This window comes from Chanos chanos, chromosome 15 (genome assembly GCF_902362185.1).
Source record: "Chanos chanos chromosome 15, fChaCha1.1, whole genome shotgun sequence".
Lineage (NCBI taxonomy): Eukaryota > Metazoa > Chordata > Actinopteri > Gonorynchiformes > Chanidae > Chanos > Chanos chanos.
In genome coordinates, this window is record NC_044509.1 from 15,203,612 (window position 1) to 15,222,192 (window position 18,581).

An 18,581-nucleotide genomic window follows, 5' to 3' on the forward strand; every position below is an offset into this window, starting at 1 on the left:
CTTATGGAACATAAAATCTCTGCGTAAAAACAGACAGCACACACTGTGGATGAACCGTATTTTCAGAGGCGAAAATATTTATTTTTATGACTTATTCACCACAACACTTTGATTCTGACCAGTGACAAAAATGAAAATCCACGTTAAAAGCTTTGGCAACGCCTAAGTAAGATTAATTAATTATCACACTAAGTATCTATTTGAACATCATGTATTTGAGATAATCCAAACTACATGGTTTACGCCTGATAACACACATCTTATTCCTTGTATGTGGGCACATTTAACATGAGACACAAACAAATATTATTGCCACATTTAGGCCTGTGAGTGTCTTTGTACAGATCTTTTAAGGACATCTGAACCTGAGTGCGGGAGAGAGTATTTTTGGTGCTCTCTCATTGGGAAACAGAATGAATAATTGGCTTCTGTGAAACAGCCTGCTGTCGCCTCACCCATCTCCCCAGTCTCTGTCTGATCTCCTGGTTGCGAAAACAGTAAATAAAAGGATTGACTAGAGGTGGAAAAATGCTGTAGAACAGCACGAGGAGAATGCGGAAGTCGGCGCTCATCTTAAAACCCCCCAGCGAAGTTATGTAGACGAAGCAACGGGGCACGTAGTAAAGGGAAATGATGCTCAGCTGCGAACTGCAGGTAGAGAACGTTTTCCAGCGGCCGTGAGAGCTGGCTATTCGCAGCACCGACACTATAATGCAGCCGTACGAAAAGATGATGAAAGAGAGAGGGCCGAGAAGCACCAACAGGGCGGTGGAAACAGACACGACCCTGTGCACGCTGCTGCCGGCACATGCCAGGGCTGAGATGGAGATTGACTCGCAGTAGCAGTGGATGATCCTGTTTGGCCCACAGTAGGGCAACTCATAGGCTTGTACCGTCGTGATGGTAGGTGGGGCCACAGCAAAAACCCAGGCCAAAACATTGAGAACCGCCATAATGCGATTTGTCATTATTGAGGGGTATCTAAGCGGGTGACAGATGGCAACGTATCGATCTAGAGCCATAATCATCATGATAAAAGAGGTCAGGGTACCAAAATAATGCACCAGGTACCTCTGAAAGAAGCATACTTGGAAGGGAATCGCTCCTGCATCAAACCAGTACCGGGCAATTATCTTGGGTAGAGTCACAGTGCAGAAACTAATATCAACCAAGGCAAGATTAACCATGATTATGTACATTGGCTTCCGAAAGCTGCGGCTGAACACAAAAAGTCCCATCAGAAGCAAATTTCCTGTCACTGAGGTTACATATATGAGGAACAAAGTGACTGAAACAAGACCATAGTAGTCGGAGTGGAGTCCCGGGAAACCCACAATGATAAACTCTGTGATGGTGGTGGTCCCATTCTCCTTTAGCATGCTGGAAAGAAATTTAGAGATCATATGTGTTAAAGCATATTACAATTGCTTGCTACCACATCCATCTAGAGCCAGTTTAGTAGTACAACACGTTTACCATCTTTGCAATTGTTAAATAATCCACATTTTAGTTACTGCATTATTTTCCCCCGAGAGCATCGCTGATTTTTTTTATTACATTAAAAAAGGTTAAAATGAGGTAATAATGAAATGAACAATTAGTTCACATCAGGTCAACACTTAAGGTACACTGTAGATTATGCAGAGTTTTTACTTTTTTCCCTTTATTTACAACAGGAACAAGATGTACCTTACTGTATACAGTTATGCTCTGAATGATGAAGGAATGGTCACACAGGTACTCAGACCCTGTTTTATATACTTTGTGCTGAGGTGGAGGATGCTTTCGATAGGGAAGGGCATGTCTATGTTTTTGACGTGTCTGTTGACGTTACATGAGGAGTTGCACTGGGGATTAGGCACAGAAAAGGACAGTGAGAACAATGATTCAGTTATTCAGTCTTGATGACTTTCTGTTCATAAACATTCAGGGAATTACTTTTATTTGAACAAACGTAAAAACTTCATTTGGCCCTTTTGTAATAAAATGAGATTTTCACAGGTAATCCATTCATTTAAATGTAGTCATGGTTTATGTTACATTACAGTATCGTGCCCCTCCCCCCAACATAATGAGTAAGAGGAGACTTTGAAACAGCCTCGGCTGCACAACAAGAAGAAACTGCAAGAAAACGAACTGGATTTATTTACCTGGATCTGTGACAGATAAACATCACAGATGCAGAAGCCTTTCAAAGATTTATTCACTTAACCCACTCTCCCACATTCCTAGCTGGGGTAGCATGCACAAGAAAACCTATGCTAATACCATCAAGAGTTTGAAAGGCCTACCTAAGAACAGGGATGTGGCTTTGAAGACAAATGGATGGACAATGTTGGACATCAATGTTTATGTCACTGAACATGTGACTGCAGATTTAATCACAGAAAACTGTGAAATAGAGCTATGTGGTGAAACCACACACACACACACACACACACACACACACACACACACACACACACACACACACAGAGCTTAGTGGAAACCACATTGCAGAGAATGTGGACAAATGCATTCTGCACATCAGGACATGGTGAATGCAGTGAGAAGTGACAATGCAGTGGTGAAGCACATGAATATGATAAATGTCCCATGTTTTTGCAGATTCTACTATTGTGACTGTGTGCACGGGCCTTAATGTTGGACCTACTGTCATGCCAATTGACAGACTACGAAAGAGAGAGTTGCAAATAAAAATATACCTAAAATGTGGTAAATTGCTGCATGTTGTTGTTTTAAAGCCAAATTGCTAGAATTTGAAAACAGATTGTTATACTAATTCAAACTGATAATTTGTAGTCTTAGAGTGAATGGGATGTGCCAGGTTTAAGCTAATTACTGAGGGTGCATGGGCATTCATTTGAAAAAAGAAGTCGACTCTCCTGTTGAACACATCGACCTTACCATTTGGTTTGGTAATCTCAATTTTTGGAACTGGTCTCCCTGCTGCTTTGACTCTAACCTTCTCACTGTAGTCCATTGAGTGAAATGGCGTATTTAATAAAACATGGACAACGTCCTGCTGTCCTAAATAGGCCCCTTAGTCAGTCTAAATAAAATAAGTATATATATATATATACACATGTATATACGCACACACACATATACACATGCCTACACATACACATATATATACAATACATTTTTTGGGGTTTTTTTCTGTTTTCTCTTTATTGTTTAGCGTCACTGTCTCATAAGCTTCTTAGTGACAGCTAGACTGCCGTCCCAACTGGGCCCCTTAGCAAGTCTAGCTTCTGATAACTACTCAGACTGCTGTCCTAAACAGGCCCCTTAGCTAGTCTGGTGTTATTCTAAGTCGCCGTCCTTAGGCCCCTTAGCGACTACTAGGTTGCCGTCCCAAGCGGGCCCCTTAGCTAACCTAGATTTGATCTACACCTCTCCTGCCCGTGCAGACCTCCCACTGATACACTTCCTCGACACAATGGGAGCGGTATCCACAGGATGGTGTTTAGGTGTGCTGTTGTGTGAGTGGTGCTAATCACCGATAGAAGACTGGGCCCCATTTAAGGTCTGTTGGCCCCAGACCACCCTCTGGTGTGCGTTGCCCCAAGGGGACTCACAGCGGGCTGGATACTTACCGAAGCAGACTGGTTGTTAACACCGCAAGGTTTCCCCAGTCTGCTTGAATGAGGCCCGGGAGGCAGGTACCGTGCAATACGTCACCTCCCAAACAGCCTCGGGTGGAAGTCCGCTTCCAGCGGATAGCCCCCCTATCTGCTCCCGCCCGGTATACACCAAGCCAGAGCCCTTCGGGAAGCTACCAAGCTTCTACTGGAAGCGCACTCAAACAAAAACAAACACCTTCTCCCATACACCGGTCCCTCAGCACATGCAGTGTAAACAGCTTCTACTTAAACAACACAGAAAAGTTAGTCACACACACACACAATCTCACATTCACAAATTACTGCATCGGACTCTACTATAATTTAGATTCTTTTAGAGGAGAGGCTAGATAATGCCTTGGCCCGGGCGGATCCACTGCTCTTGATCTCGACAATTTTATGCAGAATTTTGGAAAAAGGCTCTGCTTACCTTTTGTATGTGGCCACCGTCGATCCAAGGAGCAGATCCGTCCAAGCTGTTGGCTTCCCCGTGCCTCTCCTGGCTGGCTCGCCACTCAAATGTGGGTGAAATTCTCAGCCTGGGCCAAATGAGACTGAGTCCCAACGCCACACGATACCTGTTCTGAGACAAAACAATAGGAGTCTAATAATGAGTCAGATGCAGTGTAAGTTTATTGTAGAGTTCAAAAGGCATACAACAAACTGAGTCAGGTCCCGGGGAGTGACTGACTCCTTCTCACAAAGCACCAGCCTTTATACACGTTTTCTCAAAAAAGATACACATTACTTTGTCTCTTTGTATGTGGGGCACCTCGACCAGCCCATCTTCACAGACTCCTCTTATCGTAATTATTGTCTAGTTCCCTTACGTTTACCATATTTACTGCCCTGCTAAGCGGTGGAGCGAGATATAGCACAAACCAGGAATATTTCACCTTCTCCATATAATATGACTGACCACAATACTCTGGCAGAGGCGCCGTTCTCTTTCCATATATTATGACTGACCTCAAAACTCTGGCAGAAACGGCAACCATATCTCACATGCTGTCCTCTATAGGGCCGCACAGGCCTTTTCTTTCTGAACAAAGAGAACTTGATGTTTCTTACAATACAAAGGATTGTATAGTTATATAGCTGTTAATATAAACGATTACATTGATTCACCCCTATAATAATGAATACATTATGGTTACATTGTTTATCATGGTTACTACAGTGGTTAGCTTAAAGGAGAGTAATATTTTTCCAACAGTCCTCTGTTTCCATTGTGGCTTTAATAACAAATCAACAAAGCTAGCTTTCAACAGAAAAAACTTCAGCTAAACACGACAGTTCTTATCCTTGCTGTGTGACTAATGACACAAGACAAGAATCTTGCATGATATCATTGATAAGCCCCTACCTCAAAACTCTGGGTGCAGTCAGCCCTGCTGATTGGTTCACTGATGTTAGGCACTAAATCCAGAGCCTTTCGCTAGTCCCGTCCAAAGGGAAGTTTGTCCTCCCTTACTGCCATTCACCCCCATGTTAAAAGCCAGGACTCACCAGCCGCTGGGATAACAACCGTTTATAATCAACATCAGTGGGAGACTTGGGGAGGTCGGACCTCTGTTCAGTAATTTTCAATTGCAGTAGGGGGGTGCTGTTGGTATTTTGACATGGGGAGATGATTTTTGTAACTTCGAAGTGTTAAAATAATTATATTACCAGTATTTTAACAAATGAGTCTGTTCAATTTCCGTATATTTATTTTTCTCTTTGAAGTTTATTTTTCTCTGAAATTTTAGGGAGGATAGTCCTCCCTTTCCTCAATGGACAAGCCTATTTTGTTGTAGATCTAGCCTAAAATAAGTCAGTTTGGTCTCGTTAAATATAATTTACATAAATTGAGTGCTCTGAAAAGCACCACCCTGGCTTGGCAGGACTGTGCATTAATTATAGTTATTACTTGCAGTAAATATTTTTACTCACAGGTGAAGGAATTTCTTCGATACTCAATAGCACCAGCCGCTCTTTGCAAAGGACCTGGAGCAGTGCACACAATGAAGGCAAAAATTGTGTCTGATCTCCAGAAATGCTACTCTGGTGAAAAGCAAGCATTTATGGTTTAACGTTGCTAGTCGATCAAAAGGAACAGCAATAATAAATGATGGCATTTTGGGGTCTATTCTGTGAATGTGTGATAAACCATTCCCAAGTTTCCTGAATGTGGTGATCTAGAACTTCATTGTCTAAGAGAATTGAATCTTAAGAGTATTATTGCACTTGTGACTCTAATGCTGCTGTTTAATAAATGTTCATGCTAATGAAGAATTATTTTGAATAGTTTCTAGATTCAGGGTTCAGGGTGCCGAACTATAGAGTTGTCCAGAGTGTATTTTAACTGGGTTTAGATTCTCAGATAAGATTAAGATAATTGCTAAGTGATATTAGTATTCTGTCTAATATTGACGGCAAGCCATTAACCACAACTTATGTATACCATTGCCATCTTAGTATGTATGTATGTATGTATGTATGTATGTATGTATGTATGTATGTATATGTATACATGTAGTCACCATGGAGGATATGTTGTAGCCACTAAACCTCCTCATACAATCTTGAACAGTTCTGGTTCAGTTAACTATCAGCTCAGGCCAACAGTTAGCAAACTCAGTTAGGCCCTTTGCTGTGCAGTTCCTGCAAACTCTCAACAGTCGGTTGAACAAAAGAATTGTGATAATTACATTCTCTGTATTAATCCTTTTTAATTTGATGAATAAAACACAAAACTGGTGATAGATAATATATGGATGTACTTAATGTATGATACTTTAGTTAAGCTAGTGAAGAAACAAGTCATGTGAGGCCACTGTACACATCCTTAAGATTGAGATGAACTTAAATGCACTTGGACATTGTGATGGTAAATTACACTGCACTTCAGCACAAGGGTTCAGACTTCTAATCTTAGCTTTGGGACTGACAGGGATGGATATCACTAAGAATAAGTGTTCACTACGTTTTCTGGGATGCTGGCTGGTTTTGCCTGTATTAGAAGATGCATGTACAACTTCTCAGGGCCATGCCATGATGGGGATCTTAAATAATATGGAAACTTGGCATGTCAAACAGGGAGAAAATGGGCTGAAAATATGTCCCAAACATTAAAAAATCGGATCATAAAGGCAGCATATAAAATAAAGCTAAAAGACTGATTGTTCATGTTATGTACTTTACTTTGCTTGTCTCTTTCACAATATTTTAGGACGGAATTCTATTTGACTGTGGGCTGTTCCAAGCCAATTAGGAAAAAGGCAAGGCAAAGCAAAAAGACAAATGAATATGGAAACTGGGGAAATACCTACCAAAGTAAATATGAGGTAATTTCTTGTTAGTCTGTGTGTATTGTCACATAGGCAGAATGTATTCATTTTCTTAATGAATTTAAATTTAAAATAAAGTGTTGTCATATCCAGCGACATAGGTCATCCAATATTTAAATATTGATTTTCCTTTTCTACTTATCATGTCTTTACTGATAAAAGAAGAGAAAAAGTCTTGAATCAGATATTGTTCAATCAAATATAAATCAACATATAAATGCTCACAACACATCAAAACAAATTTTATTAACTAGTGCAAAAACATTCAAAAAAAAAAAAAAAAAAAAAAGAAAAAGAAAAAAGGAAACCTCTATTATCAGGAAATAGACAGCAAAATACTGTATTTTTAACACTTGACCACTCATAACACAGAAAGAAAAAAAATTCGGGGAAGACTTTGATGTAACATTTCTCTGAAAGTACAAGATGTGCTTACTGACTTTAAAAGATCAGAGATTATTTCAGGGGTAAATTTTTGGGAGTGACCAATTTAAGTGAGACAGTATAATCTGCCTAAGAAGAAAAAACAGACCCTTGCTGAGACACTTTGTAAGCTTCAATCTACTTTGGTAAAGAGATAAAGGGAGCAGGACAAAACGGCAGAATCATTTTACTTTTGTGACATAACTTAAGTTTGACAATAGTTTCAGTAGTCGCACTCTAATCTCTTTAGTCCTTAAACAATAAACTACTGCATTAACGAGTGAGGGAATCATTGTGGACAGAATGACTACAGCATTCCGCTCAGTTAGATTAAGTCTGACACCTACTCTGGTTAACAGTCCACCTACTACTTTTGGTAAATAGTAACAGGAGACTGCTATAACATGAGCAGTGCATGTTTTGAACATTTGTCCCTGACTTTCCTTATTTGGCAATCTTAGAACAGTGTACACAATCTTGAGATATGTTAACAGGATGATTGGAAACTGTCCACCTAAAAACCATACACCTATTATTGTTGATACCCCAAATGATTGTTCTGGATCTGCACACGCAGCCCTCACCATTGCAGCGAAGTCACAAAACACATATCCGATAATTGGCTGACAGTAGGGAAGATTATCCGCAATGAGGCCTAAGGGTATCATAGCACATATAGCAATAAGCCACGTGAGTGCAATGAGCATGAATGTGCGTGAATTAGTGAGAATGCTGTGGTATCTTAATGGGAGGCTGATAGCAACCAAACGATCCACAGCCATCAAAGACAATGCCAAACATTCTGTCATATCGCCGAGATGGTAAGTATACATACCTGAAAAACAGGAGTAGTAAGAAATCGTTTTAATCTCGGCAAGGAGAACTGAAATCATTGTTGTACTTGCGCTTGTAGTGAACATGATATCCACAAGTGCTAAATTGCATATGAGAATATACATGGGTCTGTGTAAACATCTATCAGCTACTATGAGGCAAAAATTTGTTCCACTGGTCAACAATGTAAGGAAATATGATATGAGGATGAGAGACCCTAGAAGCTTTTGATTGGACAAATGATCAAAGCCTGTGATTGTAAATTGTGTTACTTGCACAGCCGTGTCATTTGCAGTATTCATGGTCTGTCACAGCGATAAAAACCTGAAAAAGAAAATACAACCATAAATACACATATCTATGACTGTCCAAAAAGTTTGCCTCTCTATATAAGAGCCTGTATATAAATTCATTTCATATCATAAAAAGCAGATTACTGAAGACTACTCAAAGCCCTGTAAAGAAAAAATGTACTGAAAGCCTTTGAACAAGCACACTTGCACATCTCTGCCAAATAGTATTTGTTATATTATTATTTTTTACATAATGTCAGGTGTAATTTAAAAAAAAGCATGAGATATTACCAATACCATGAATTAAAACGAAAACCCACAAGATATTTGGGACGATGGATCGTTTAGTGTACTTGCAAAAAATCTTTAACCAATCTGAGAGTACAGGCGTTTTTATGCGATTTTTTAGATGCAACGCCACTCCCCTTTAATCCTCTCATTCAATGAGCTAGCTGATCTGTGCAGGCTGTAGGGATGGCAGGCTTGCCTCTTTTGAATCTGTTCAGTCATGCGAATCTTTTGAATCTGTTCAACTAAAAGTTTAGTTCGCTGAGATTCATTTGCCGGTTTGTATAGTGAAAGTTCCGGCTTGTCCTACTACTGAGGTGTTGGATACTATTTAACAATAGGTATACTGAATTGCACAGATAACATACAGAAAACTGCTTGAGTGACTACTTTGTGTCTTGAGACAATATGTTCTTTTGTTCGTGACTACAAAAAGAACCATTTTTTTCACACTCAACACTCAAACAGTCTGTCTCAATCAGTGAAAGGTCCTATTGTTCATAAGTTCAAGTTTATTTGTATAGTGCTTTTGAAGCAACTTATAATGTAATAACTGTGCATAATGTAATAAAAATGTAATTAAAACACGTAATGTAATAATATGCCTGTAACATAATAATAATGTTGATTGCGTAACATAACATTTTTGCGCACTATGCAAAACGTTATTTCGTTATATGCCAGTTACTACTTTTTTTTTTCTAAGCCCGCCACCACCCCTCCATATGCCAGTTACTACATTATGAAGTGAGTAACAGTTGTTTTAGTGAATTATGTAATAACTTGAACGCATAATGTCATAAAATGCCCAAATCATTCTCTAAATGTAAATGTAAATTTCTAAATGTATTAATGACCATTTCTAAGTGTATTTCTAGTGTTGATAGCAAACTGTTGACTAGCTGTTCAGCTGATAAAACAAAAGTATTTCTAGCTAACACAGACTATGGCAATTACACATTTACACACTCACTTAAATTACCCCATTCAAGTCTGAAGTTTCTACAGATAAATATGATTTCTATTAATTTTTTTTTCTAAGAAAATTCCAACTTTTCAAATACAATCCCTTTTCCGCAATCGTAGAAAAAGCAACATTATGAAACACAGCAGTAGCTAGGTTATTACTATAAAGATGAATATATTACCTGGTTACATGTTTAAATACTGCTTAATAATCAGAATTGTCAATGCCATGCGACAGTTTTGAGAAAAAAGAATAGGACAGACAATCGAATATATTTTTTTTTATTCATTATTTAACACTCATGTTTTTGTCGACTTAGAAATCTTAACTATTGAACAACTTTTCAATGGGGTAACAGTTTCCTAGTGTATGTGCCACACAGAACATAGCTAGGTAACCAGCTAACGTTACCTCCAACTAAATTATGTTACTCAGTTTGAACTTCCCCTCCTACGGAAATTAGAATTGCCCCTCCTGGAATCGCAACCTTATTGTGGTGGAGGGGTTTGTGTGCACCTGTGACCCTGGGAGCTGTGCTGTCTGGAGCACGTAGTTCCTGGTAGGGTCAATCAAGGCAAAGAGGTCTCAGGTGAGGGGACAGACAAAAAGCGATTCATGAAGACCTTTCAAACAATCCTCGCCTGGAATAGGGATACTGGGGCCCCCTCCTGGAGCCAGACCCGGCAGGGGAGCTCATAGGCGAGTGCCTGGTGGCTGGACCTGACACGGAGTCCGGCCGGGCTCAGCCCAAATGAGCCACATGGGGCCACCCTCCCGTGGGCTCACCACCTGCGAGGGGAGAAATAAGGGCCGGCTGCGATGCCACATGGATAGCGGGTTGGGATGGAGGCCCTGGTGGACTGGGCTTATGGTGCAGAAACAGGCTTTTGGCACATGAGACATCACCTCTCTGGGGGAAAGGAGCTGAAGTTTGTGCTGGAGGTTGAGTGATACCGATTAGATATGGTCGGGCTCACTTCTACACACAGCCTTGGCTCTGGAACCAAACTCCTGAATGGGGGCTGGACTCTATCCTTCTCCAGAGTTGCCCAGGGTGAGAGGTGGCGAGCAGGTGTGGGGTTAGTTGTTAGCCCCTAACTGAGCACCACTGTGTTGGAGTTTGTCCCGGTAAATGAGAGGGTCGCCTCACTGTAACTTCAGGTTGCAGGGGAGAAATCTCTGACTGCTGTGATGGCATACACGCCGATGAGCTTTGTTGTTGGACTTCTGTGCAAGTCATGGATTGTCCATAACAAACACCATGTTCAAACATAAGGCAGCTCACAAGTGTACCTTGTACCAGAGCTCCTTAGGCCAGCAGTCGATGATTGACTTTGAAGTCGTCTCATCAGACCTGTGGCCATATGTTCTAGACACTCGGGTGAAGAGAGGGGAAGAGCGGTCAACTGATCACCACCTGGTGGTGAGTTGGAGCAGATGGAGAGGGAGGCTGCTAGATAGACCTGGTAAACCCAAGTGCGTAGTGAGGGTGAACTGAGAACGTCTGGCTGAGGACCCTGTCCAGAGGGTCTTCAACTCACACTCCCAGAGGAGCTTCTCCCTCATCCCAAGGGAGGTTGGGGGCATGGAGTTCAAATGGACCCTGTTCAAAGCCTCCATTGTTGAAGCAGCAGCTTTGAGCTGTGGCCAGATGGTCGTCGGTGCCTGTCGCGGCAGCAACCCAAGGACCTGGTGGTGAATGCCATCGATGAGGGAGGCCGTCAGGCTACAGAAGGAGGCCTTTGGGACTTGGCTAGCTTGGGGGACTCCGGAATTGGCTGAGAGGTATTGGGAGGCCAAAATAGCTGCAGTGATGATGGTTGTGGAAGTAAAATCTTGAGTTAAAATCTTGGCTCTGGATATTGTTGGGCTGTCATGGCTGACACGTCCCTTCAATGCTGCATGGAGGCCAGGGACAGTTCCTGTGGAGTAGCAGATTGGGGTGGTGGTTCCCATTTTTAAAAAGGGGGACTGGAGAGTATGCTTCAATTATTGGGGTCTCTCACTGTTCAGTCTCCCTGGGAAAGCTTACTCCAGGGTGTCAGAAAGGAGACTGGCTGATTGTCGAACCTCGGATTCAAGAGGAACAGCGTGGATTTCACCCTGGCTGTGGAACAGCAGATGGCAGTCATACAGTTGTTGTACCAGACCATCTTGGTTAAGAGGGAGTTGACCCAAAAGGCAAAGCTCTCAATTTACCAGTCATTCTTTGTTCCAAACCTCATCTATGGTCACGAGCTCTGAAAGAATGAGATCGTGGATACAAGCACACTGATTGCTGGAGGTGACAGTTTTGATGAATTTCCTCTGCAGGGTGGCTGGGCGCACCCTTAGGGATAGGATGTGGAGCTCAGACATCTGGGAAGAGCTTGAAGTAGAGCCACTTCTCCTGTGCATTGAAAGGAGCCAGTTGAGGTGGTTTGGGCATCTAGTCAGGATGCTTCCTGGGTGCCTCCCTCTGGAGGTGTTCTAGGCACAACCAACTGGAAGGAGACCCCGGTGCAGACCCAGAATATGCTGGGAGGATTATATATCTCGGCAGGCCTGAGAACGACTTGGGATCCCCAGGAGGAGCTGGTGGATGTGGTCGGGGGGAAGGAATGTCTGGGCTGCCCTTCTCAGCCTGCTACCATCGTGACCTGGTCCAGACGTTTTGTGTTGTGTAGGGTGCTAGCTTACCGGTTTCTCTGATATTACACTTTAATGTCCAATAAAATAACAAATCAGTCGGATAGAATAATCATCCAATTCATCTGACTTATTTGGGATAAGTGATAAAAGACAGCCTATTCTGTCAAAAATCCCGCTTCCTCTTTTATGATTGGCAGACTCAGAGAAAACTGGCAATGACAAGCAGTGTTCCACCACGTCTTTCTCTAAAAATCAAACTATTTTTTGACTCCAATGCAGTCGATTCTTTTGGATGATCATTCTTGACTGACTGTTGCTGAATAGCACAAGAAATTCTGACAATGAGGGGACAGTTATTATGTTGTGTATTATGGTTATGGCCCTGCTCTAAACTGCCTTGAAAAACAGGCTATTAGAACTTTAAATATCATCAAGCAGCAATACTGAAACAGCAGTACCTTAATTGTCCAGTCCTTTCAGTCAACACTGTAAAAAGTGAAACTTATATTTTACCAGTTCATCACATTTAAAAATGTTTTATTGCTCCTCAATTTATACTTTAATATTTTATTACATTATGCATTGAAGTTATTACATAAGTCACTAAAACAACTGTTATTCACTTTATAATGCAGTAATTGGCACAATGTAATAATGTATTACATTATGCGCAAAAACATGTTACATTATGTAATCAATATTTTTATTACATTATAGGCATGTTATTAAATTATGAGTGTTTATTACATTCTTTAATTACATTATGCGCATTTATTACATTATGCGCAGTTATTACATTATCAGTCGCTACAACCTTTTTACAATCAAAATTGTATTTTCATAAGCTAGATGCCCCTGTTTCATTCAGTGAGTGAGTGTTTGCGAACGAGCTGATTCAGTTCACTGAGCCCAACAAGATGCTAAATGAGTGATAGCCTATGTTCCTTGCAAGGATTTTTTATGACTCGAAGGATTCGTTGGATTCCACTACATTAAATGTCAGGTCGTCATTTGGGGACTTGCATTCAGTAAATTCTTGCAGCCAATAACATGGTACGCTGAAAAATACAGTCCGCCCCTGAAAGGCCATTTGTTCATGTTAGGATCAATCCTCTAAAAGGAAGCATAAAAAAGTCACCAGAGACGTCATGTCAACTGTTAACGAGTGACGAAGAATTTAGAAAACTGAAGGAACAAACTGGTGCACTGAAGTGAGCTAGATCAGTTTGTTCACTTAAAAAATTCATTCACACATAATGAATAGTTCATGAATGACAACTTTAGTCGGCCACAGAATTTGAGAAACGAAAAGCCACATGCCTGTGTAGTGTTTACTTGGAGCATTATTCTGAAGCTTTATGCAAACAGCTGTCACAAAATTAGTTAAATACTGGGCAATATGTTTTTCCCTTTCAGGCATAGACGAACTTGTGGATAGTGACTCAACGAAATGACTTGTGGTACACCTACTGGACGGTCACTCGGTGTATGATACTGGCATGTTCATATGGACACACTGGAGTAAACAACACGGTAAGGACGTAAAAGAAATATGAGCTCCACTTGTGGCTTGTAGCCCATAAAGCCTTTGAACATTGTGGAACCTCATGACAATGCAGAAGCTAACCTCACTTTCTGGTTCCTTATTATCCCAGGAATGTCCAAAGCAGAGCTGATATGACCTGCCACCTCAACAAGACCCATAGAACCTAAAAGTCTGCTGTTTCCTCACTGCGACCTCAGTCACCTAAAGACATGGGGCCAGTCCATTCCTGGTCAGGGAATCATTAAATTGGTCCATCATTTGCCTGTGCTTAACCATCTATCTCTACAACACTGGGCAAGGTAGCTAGGTTAGCTCTACTTATGAATAGTTTCTAACTGCGGTTAGAATAATTCCACTACATAGCATGACTTGTATCACTTCCTCCTGCCCATTTCAAGTCTGCCCTGTTTGTTGGCTCAACTGTGCTGTCCATAGGTGTGTATCCAAAATACAAATTTTGGGTGGCAGAGGAGAGACAGGGACAAACAACGTTTTGGCAGGGTAACGCTGGTATAACAGACAGTGGAGGTTTGTGCAAGCTCCTCTGGTTCTAGGTGTATGACTTACTTGTCTTGCTTTCTAGCAGTCAGTGGAAATTAATCTGGGATTGTTTTACAAGAAATGAAGGACAAGGTGGTTATACTTAGGCTTCTTGACATATCTTCACTTTCTTTCAAGGAACAAAAGAGTTAGGCACACATCAGGGATCATTACGATTCAGTAAAATTTGTCAAAGCACTGTCATGAAATTCATATAATTATTATTAGAGCGCAACCGATAGATTGGCATGCCGATATTATCATCTGATATGAGCTAATTGCTGATAAATTGGTATCAGTGTTTATAACTGCCAATAAATGACAATTCCAGAAGAGACGAAAGATGGATCCTATAACCATGTTATGACATTCATGTCAGCCATACTTGGCTTTGCTGCAGTAACATGAAAGCCTGTACAGTCAGTCAAACATCAAAATTACGTTTAATGTTATGGTAGCTGAGTGGTGTGGACTAAGCTGTTGACAGACTTGATTGTAGGTTTATCGTGGTAGTTCTAGCGAGCAAACAAACAACGGTCCTGTCATTTTTCCCTTGTCTCTTCTAAATTTTTTCTCTGGTAACATCGCTTACAGCAGCTTATAACGCTGTCAATTGCTAAATTAGGTTACCAACAAAGCAAAGTAATGCCCTGTTTATCAGTAATGCCCTAAATGAAGCAATGGTAAGTATATATCTGCCACTCGCATGTCTGTAGTTACTGTAGTTATTAAAACAAGAGGGGACACGTAAATAATTGTGAGCTGAACAAGTATCTAACATGGCTTGGTAGCCAAACAAAGTTATCTAGTTTCTCTCTCAAACGTGTGTGTAATCCTAAAGTCCCAAGTCCTCGATATGACATGACTGCAGTCATGAAGTATTAAATGCATTCAACAGCAGCGTAAAAAAAAAGAATATAGCCTGATATATCATTAATGGTATCTGTCTGAAAAATCCAATGTTGGTCAGGCTCTAATTATTATGGTTATAGATTGTTATAGGAAAGTCTTGAAGAATTAATTAGCGGCATAAAAGAACATTAGCCTACTATTTACACTTATGCTGACAAACCCATTTCACTTTCACAAATAGCCTAATGAAGAACTGCTGGAAACTCGGCAAGATAGTTTGCAACATGATTTTTGTACTGATTCACTAATAAGTTCAAATAAGATGGTAATACTACATGTTCATGGAAAAAACTGCCTTCAGGAATTGATGAGCCAGTTTTCCCCGTTACATTCTTTTCTGAAACATGCTGCAGGAAAATGATCTCTTTTTGGGCAACAGAGCTAGAATTCCAAATCCTTAAGTGTGCATTGCTCTCATGAAAAGATTAATTATCATACTTTCCATGTTCCTCCTCTGTGTTTTTGTCAAATGCAAAAATAATCATTGACACAGAGAATCTGTTTATGTTCCTTGTTTTTTTCAAGCAGTAAAATTTCACACGGCAATATTCCATGAGAGAAACTTAATCTTATCAATGGAATACTGTTTTAATGTAACAACATGTCAATATAAAATGTACAGTTGGTAAAGGGCTGCCTCTATACACACACATGTATATATGTTTGCGTGCACACACACACACACACACACACTGGAATATACATTTCTATTCAGGATTTTCCTGATGTACCTTTTCCTACAGCATATTTACCTTGAAGTACATGTAACTGTTATCTGAGCAAAATAATTCTGTGTGTGTGTGTGTGTGTGTGTGTGTGTGCGCGCGTGCATGCACTTTTATTAATGTGAAGACACAGTGAAGGTGAGTATGCTTATAGAACATAAAATGCGTAAAAACAGACCGCACACACTATGGATGAACCGTATGTTCAGAGATGAAAATATTTATTTTTATGACTTATTCACCACAACACTTTGATTCTGACCAGTGACAAAAATGAAAATACATGTTAAAGGGTTTGGTAATGCCTAAGTATCAATTTGAACAGCATATATTTGAACAAGAAATATAATCCGAAGTACATGGTTTACGCCCGATAAGGCAAATATCATCCATTGCAAATGGACACATTTAACATGAGACACAAACAATATTACTGCCACATTTACAGAGTTTAGGCCTGTGAATGTCTTTTAACAGATCTTTTAAGGACATCTGAACCTGAGTGCAGGAGAGAGTACTTTTGGCATCTCTCATTGGGAAACAGAATGAATAATTGGCTTCTGTGAAACAGCCTGCTGTCGCCTCACCCATCTCCCCAGTCTCTGTCTGATCTCCTGGTTGCGAAAACAGTAAATAAAAGGATTGACTAGAGGTGGGAAAATGCTGTAGAACAGCACGAGGAGAATGCGGAAGTCGGCGCTCATCTTAAAACCCCCCAGTGCAGTTATGTAGACGAAGCACCGGGGCACGTAGTAAAGGGAAATGATGCTCAGCTGCGAACTGCAGGTGGAGAACGTTTTCCAGCGGCCGTGAGAGCTGGCTATTCGCAGCACCGACACGATAATGCAGCCGTACGAAAAGATGATGAAAGAGAGAGGGCCGAGAAGCACTAACAGGGCAGTAGAAAGGGACACGACCCTGTGCACGCTGCTGCCGGCGCACGCCAGGGCTGAGATGGAGATTGACTCGCAGTAGCAGTGGATGATCCTGTTTGGCCCACAGTAGGGCAACTCATAGGCTTGTACCGTCGTGATGGTAGGTGGGACCACAGCAAAGACCCAGGCCAAAACATTGAGAATCGCCATAATGCGATTTGTCATCATCGAGGGGTATCTAAGCGGGTGACAGATGGCAACGTATCGATCTAGAGCCATAATCATCATGATAAAAGAGGTCAGGGTACCAAAATAATGCACCAGGTACCTCTGAAAGAAGCATACTTGGAAGGGAATCGCTCCTGCATCAAACCAGTACCGGGCAATTATCTTGGGTAGAGTCACAGTGCAGAAACTAATATCGGCCAAAGCAAGACTAACCATGATTATGTACATTGGCTTCCGAAAGCTGCGGCTGAACACAAAAAGTCCCATCAGAAGCAAATTTCCTGTCACTGAGGTTACATATATGAGGAACAAAGTGACTGAAACAAGACCATAGTAGTCGGAGTGGAGTCCCGGGAAACCCACAATGATAAACTCTGTGATGGTGGTGGTCCCATTCTCCTTTAGCATGCTGGAAAGATTCAGAGATCATATGTGTTAAAGCATATTACAATTGCTTACTTAGTGGTACAACACGTTTACCATCCTTGCGATTTTTAAATAATCCACATTTTAGTTACTGCATTATTTTCCCTGAGAGCATCACTGATTTTTTTTTATCATGTTAAAAAAGACAACGATGAAGCAATAATGAAATGGACAATTAGTTCACATCAGGTCAACACTTAAGGTACAGCGTAGATTATACAGATCTGCCCTCCCCCCATTTACAACAGGTTACAAAGAAATCTGTAATCTTAGGAACAAGATGTACCTTACTGTATACAGTTATGCTCTGAATGATGAAGGAATGGTCACACAGGTACTCAGACCCTGTTTTATATACTTTGTGCTGAGGTGGAGGATGCTTTCGATAGGGAAGGGCATGTCTATGTTTTTGACGTGTCTATTCACATTACATGAGGAGCTGCACTGGGGATTAGGCACAGAAAAGGACAGTGAGAACAATGATTCAGTTATTTAGATTCCTAAGTCAAGGTCAAGTTCAAGTTTATTTAAAGCCCAATATCACTGTTTATGGTCTCAAAAGGGCTTTATAACAAACGAAACAGGATGGCACCCCCTGACTTAATCCTCATAGTGGGCAAGAAAAAACTCCCCCTAAAAAACCCAGAAATCTTGAGAAGGACCACAGAGAGAGGAGACCCTTTCATGGTTAGACAGGTGTGCAAAAGGTGTCGATCCAGTGAGCAATTAAAAACAATATAGTCATAATGAAAAAAAAAAACACACTAGCAGACAAAATAAGATGACAAAAGCAGCATGGGGCTATGACCATGGCAGGCGACACAGCCACAGCAGCACAGCACGATGACCAGTCACGAAGTCGCCACACCAGCCAGAGGGAGGGGGATGACTACTAAGAGGAGAATGACAGGGAAGAGATGAAGAGGATGGGG

At 41.0% G+C, this 18,581-nt stretch overlaps 3 protein-coding genes across 3 annotated transcripts; all 3 read right to left on the reverse strand.

Annotated features, from left to right (window-relative positions):
- Positions 1-398: 398 nt before the first annotated feature.
- Positions 399-1,379, reverse strand: LOC115828292 (olfactory receptor 2A12-like). Its single transcript, XM_030792249.1, has one exon. The coding sequence runs from the start codon at positions 1,377-1,379 to the stop codon at positions 399-401; it is 981 nt and encodes a 326-aa protein (XP_030648109.1).
- A 6,187-nt stretch (positions 1,380-7,566) lies between these two features.
- LOC115828293 (olfactory receptor 10G4-like) lies at positions 7,567-8,520 on the reverse strand. The gene has a single exon (XM_030792250.1). The coding sequence runs from the start codon at positions 8,518-8,520 to the stop codon at positions 7,567-7,569; it is 954 nt and encodes a 317-aa protein (XP_030648110.1).
- A 6,854-nt stretch (positions 8,521-15,374) lies between these two features.
- On the reverse strand, positions 15,375-17,631 carry LOC115828845 (olfactory receptor 2A12-like). Its single transcript, XM_030792942.1, has 2 exons — positions 16,722-17,631; positions 15,375-15,394 (listed from the first exon to the last, which is right to left on the reverse strand). The coding sequence occupies exons 1-2, from the start codon at positions 17,629-17,631 to the stop codon at positions 15,375-15,377; spliced, it is 930 nt and encodes a 309-aa protein (XP_030648802.1).
- Positions 17,632-18,581: the final 950 nt, after the last annotated feature.